At 56.1% G+C, this 5,109-nt stretch overlaps 1 protein-coding gene across 15 annotated transcripts in view; it reads left to right on the top strand.

Moving 5' to 3' along the window:
* Positions 1-5,109, top strand: part of ERC1 (ELKS/RAB6-interacting/CAST family member 1) — a 387,721-nt gene extending 382,612 nt beyond the window's left edge. For all 15 annotated transcript variants that reach the window (XM_089919955.1, XM_089919951.1, XM_089919954.1 and 12 more), the window contains one exon: positions 7-5,109. In XM_089919955.1, the coding sequence (XP_089776081.1) occupies positions 7-144 (138 nt within the window). In that variant the 3' untranslated portion in view covers positions 145-5,109. The remainder of the gene's footprint in view (positions 1-6) is intronic.

Below are 5,109 nucleotides of genomic sequence, written 5' to 3'. Positions count from 1 at the left end.
TTGCAGCTTCAGAACGAGTTAGAAAAGGGTGAGCGGGACAACTCAGAGCTACAGGAGTTTGCCAACGCCGTCCTGCAGCAGATAGCAGACCGCTGCCCCGACATCCTGGAGCAGGTGGTCAGCGCCCTGGAAGAGTCATCGTGACCGTCTCCGTGGGGAGCGGCCAGCCCAGTACCGTAGCCCGCTCGATGAGGCCAGGAGCCGAGGAGGGAGAAGCACGAGGAGGGGGCGCTCAGACGGCTCTTGGCAGCAAACACACACTCCAGACTCTGCCCTGTCTCGGTTAGTCCCGCGAGTGTGGCTCCAGCACCGTTTCTGCGTCTGTCCTCCTGTCTTCCACTGTTGTCTCTGCGCTAATTGTCCTGCTGTCCAGGGCGGGTGAGTGGCCGAGCCTCCGTGGAGAGCTGCCATCCAGCCATCGGCAGTGACACCGTGGACGCGGGCGGCTGTGCCCTGACAGAGGGACACGGGGCAGAGCCCTCCTCCCTTCTGTCCGTGGTGTGAGAACTAGGTCTGGACTCTGCAGAGCTCAGCTCACCGAGAGACGCCTTCCCTGCAGACCAGGGCGCCGCGTGTTCTAATGTCACAACAGGTGCTTTCTCGTAAAAGGGTAAAAAAGACAAAAAACAATCTCAAAAAGAGTATTAAAAAAGGAGACGGCGGGGAGAGAGAACAGGGACAGAGAGCCGACTGGCTCTTCTCTTTCCCATCCGTCCTGATTACTCTCCACCAGGGCCGTCTGTGCAGGACTGCGGGCAGGCTGCGCCGGGGCTTGGAGATCCTGGCCTCCGTGCCTCACTGGTGCCTGTGCTTCTCCTAGCCTCTGGGGCGAGTCCCTCTTGTTGAGGACCTTGGTGTGTCAGATCACATCTGTCACTGAAAGAGAAGAGGGCAGTGTGGTCACCCCCGCAGCTCTGCTTCTGTGGAAGGCGACCGGTCCTCGGGGTCAGGCCGGCTTCTCCCAAACACCTCCCTCGTCAGCAGTCTAGGCCCCAAAGCGTGCTTCTGCCTCACCCCACCGCCCGTGCTCCACGCTCCGGCGGCCCAGCCCCCCCCCCCCCCTTCAGCTTTCCTGCTGAACCAGAGCTTCTGCTTCGGACGAGTGTTTCTCTTCCCACACGCATCCCTTCCCCCTTTCTTTCATTCGGATAATCGTTATGAAGTGCCTACTGTGTACAGGTCGCTGTCGGGCACCCATCCTGGAAGAAAGCCTGTCTGCAGGGAGGGAGGGCAGTCGAGGATTCTGTGAGACCCACCTGGTCAAGTCAGAGCAGTAAGAGGTACACCCTTGCCCTCCCCCATCTTAATAGAAGGTATCTCTTCCAGAAAAATCTTCCACAAATCAGCATTTCTCGTTATAATGGAATTTATGGGTCTTGGGGGGCAGAGAGCTGAGTCACTTACTCGCCTGCAGAATCCCATCTGGTGACTCGGGGTTCGGGGTTTTGTCCCCGGAGAGAGTGTACTGTTTAATGGGCTGCAACGGTGGATGGTGTTTTCTCTAGACATCCAGGTGCACCTTGTCGAACTCAGCCAGGTCCATGTTGCAAAGCAGAAAATTGACCCCAAAGTTGCAAATCCCGTGGAAGGTATTGACGTATTCCCCAGGCGTAGATAATGGCAGCCTTAAATATCAGGCACCAAGTAGATCACTTCACCCAGCTCTGTAGCCCCTTGACCACCTCTCTGGCCAGACACCCACCAGACGCTCACATCCTGGTAAGAGTTGCTGGGCTTGATGGGTCTGTCTTGCGTTTTCTCCTTTCTCCTCCCCAAGTTCTCCGATGCTGCCTGTTAGGTCCTCACAGCCGTCAGTCCTGTATCTTCCCGCCAGCAGCCTGTGACTGTACCATTAACTTATATGGTCACATCTCCAGCTTCCCTGACTCCCTGCCGTAAAACAAGCTCTCCCTGCGAGAAGCTGTCGAGTACTCCTTACCGAAGGTTTAAATGGACTCTGCTCATAAATTTCTTACTGAGATGCTTCCTGATAGCCAGGCTGGCTGGAGAGGGGGTGCAGCGGAGGTTAGACAGCAAGGGGTGACCGTCTGTGGTCAATTACCTCAATCCCGTTTGTTTATGGCACTGCCCATAAATCATGTAGAAAGCCCCCAGTATTTTAGGGCTGGAGTCTGGGAATCTCACACTGTCCACCACAGAGCAAGAACTGCGGTAGAAAGACACCCTCCCCAGGACCACAGCAAACAGGGAACAGGACCCAGAGGCCACGTGCAGAGCAGCGGCGGGCCTGGCCGGCTTCTCTCTAGCTGGTCTCCCGGGTCCTGCTGATTCCACGTCACCCATCAGATTCCACCCCTGCCACCTGCCCTCCTGCCTGCTCTCCTTCCTGTGGCTTCCCCTCCAGGGCCTTATGGGATTCCTCTGGGCAAGTGCTTCTGAGAAGAATAGTTTCTGGGCAGACGCCATCTGTCTGTCTCTGAAGCATAGCGGGACTCTCCTCGGTGCATCTTGGGTGGTCGTCCTAGCATCTCAAATGGTTCTAGGGGCTGTTTGGTCCTGGATGAAAGTCAGCTCTGGCTAAAGTTTAATAGTGAACAAGGACCTGCCTTTATACCACAGGCAAAGTTAACATAGTTTTTAGCATTTAGAGTGTCTTACTAAGTTTAGGTCATTCATTGAGCCAACATTTGCTAAATGCACAATTCCCATCACACGAGATCTGTCGTTCCGTGACCTCTTCTGACATTCATGGTTTCACAAGTTCATGCAGCTGCTACCGAAGATCTGTAACCTTGAAAACTCACTGCGGGTTACCTGTGATGTTCACCAAACTCCTCCATCCCATTGGCAAGTCTCGTTCCCCTTAGCACCTGACGCTCTGTACCCAGATCAAAGTCATCATGAAGGGGGAAGCAAGAGGGAGAGTGGGTGGCATCCGCCCTGGGGCTCAGGACAGAAGAAGGACAGTGCGACCGTGTCCTCTTCCCATGTACCTCCATCCCAAGCATTCACTGAGCTCTTGATGCAGTGTCTGGACTGAGATTTGCAAGGACTTGGATACCGTTTGAAATGGAAAAGATTTTAAGTGGGCTTTAAACTGTGAAGAAATGGGAATGGGAATCCCCAAATCCATCTCGGCTCTAACCTTGACCGTGTACCTTACCATCTGAAGGCGCCTCTCTTCCTGACACTTGGGCTTTAGAAATACTAGTGAAGCAGACGGGACCCGAGGCACCTCCAGTGTGATTGGAGGCAACGGGGCTCGGCCCTGTGTGTCCATAAAGGTCTGTTGGGTTTTCTGCAGGAGCCACTGGCTCACCCGCTCCTCAGAGGGAGAGGAGAAGAGGAAGTCGTCTCCAAGTTTTGGCCGATGGCTGGTGGTCAGGATCGGCTTTGGGACTGGCTGCTGGAGTCCTGCTGATCCCGCCCACGCGCCCTCCTGTGGAGCCCACTGTGTAAGCACAGGCCCACGGGTGGCCTCGGGGCCGTTGAGGCAAGAGCAGCGGAGGAGGGCGTGGCCGTGCAGACGTGGCCCTCGAGTGGTTTTTCCTGAGTCCCCTCGGACCCTGCGTCCCGCCCCCGCAGCTTCGTCTCCCACCGGTGGGAGCCCAGGGCTGCGGGAGGGGAGGGGAGGGCGTGGGGGGCCGGGGGAGCGGGCAACTGGGCCGAGCAGACCTGGGCCCACCCGCACTGCCGGCCCCAGCTTCTTGGCAGGGACGCACCGTCAGATAAGTGTCTTCAGAGGAATCTGGTGTTTCCCCCACGTGAACTAAGGGAACATTTGGGCAAGAAGAAAACATCCAGGGGAATCCTTCTGAACAAAATGGCTGTCTTACTCTTTTTAAGCAAAAACTTTCCAAACTTTTTAGTGTCAAAACTGTAACCAAGTGTCTCCTGGATTTTTCCAACGTGTTTGGCGAGTGCTGTGACCCTGTTGTAGGTATTTCTCCTCCTGACTCTTGGGGGAGAGGTGGTTTTAGGGATTGATTTGGGGGGAGTGGGTTTTTGTCCCACACCCACCTCCTCTTTTGTTTCTCTGCTTGTCGATGTTGTCTGTGTGGTTCAGAGAATTGGGGCGGTTACCTTGTGTCCACTGTTGAGATTATTAAGATATTACAAAGTAGTTGTAGGACTGAAAAATTAAAGAGCTGTGTTTTAAAAAATCCCTCCAATATCATGTTAATAAAGGAATTCAAGCTATGGGGCAGCCAGGCTCCTTCCATCCCCCCGAGTTGGCTGGGATGGCAGCTGAGCTGGCCTCTGGGGAAACACGGTGGCCATGGTCCAGGCAGGCGACCACCCAGGGAAGGAGGCTGAGTTAGGGGAACAGGCTCCTGGGCCCCGGTTTGCCCGTCCACCTTCAGGACCTCTGCGGGGTGTTTCCAGATCTGTGAGCCCACACTGGCCGCAGCCCCGTGTGCCGGATGCTGTGTGGTCACCTGGGCCTGGCGCCGGACCTCTTCCTGCCCACTTGGTGCTATATCATCCCGTGGCCCATCCAAGACGGGCCGAGCCCCGGCCAGCCTGGAGCCTATGATCTGGATGGGGGAGCCCTCCTCAGAGCCCAGTTCCTTTGGCTTCAGTTCCTGGATCCTTTCCCTGAAAGCTTTTTAGACCCCAGGTCTCCCAGGCCCAGGCCATCCGTCTGGGCCCTAGCAGTGGCCTGGCCAGGAAAGGAGGTGGCCCCTGCCAAAGCCAGAGAGCCCCCCCGGGCTGGGGCAGCCCCCCACCCTCCCACAGCAGTATTGTGCTCGCCACCTCGGCACGGTGGACCCCTGGGGGCGGCCCGGGGCCTTCGAGCCCAGCGGGTGTGCAGCGGGTGGACTTGGGCCTCCTGGGACGGCTCCCGCTGCTCCAGAGGGAGAGCTGCCCTTTGATGAGGCCCCAGGGCGCCGGGCACTGACCCCCTGTAGCTTGAGTTCCTTCTGGCAACAGTAGCTGCCGAGGGGTGGGGTCTGTGAGCAAACGCACCGCTACCTTCAGCTGTGCACCTGCCCCGTCGTGTGGCTGACACGATCATGACGTTACAGAGAAACTGAGTTAGAGTCGAATTTGCCTTGATAATTATTGTAAACACTTTGTTCGTTTTTTTTCTTTTTTATTCACAAACTAAATCCATCAGGAAATTATAAAGTTATTTAAAAATCA

This window comes from Delphinapterus leucas, chromosome 11 (genome assembly GCF_059928025.1).
Source record: "Delphinapterus leucas isolate spDelLeu-1000000601 "Yukka" chromosome 11, BTC_Dleu_Yukka2, whole genome shotgun sequence".
In the NCBI taxonomy this organism is placed as follows: Eukaryota; Metazoa; Chordata; class Mammalia; order Artiodactyla; family Monodontidae; genus Delphinapterus; species Delphinapterus leucas.
Note: the sequence above shows the minus strand (reverse complement) of the source record. Positions and strands in the feature narration are given on the sequence as shown.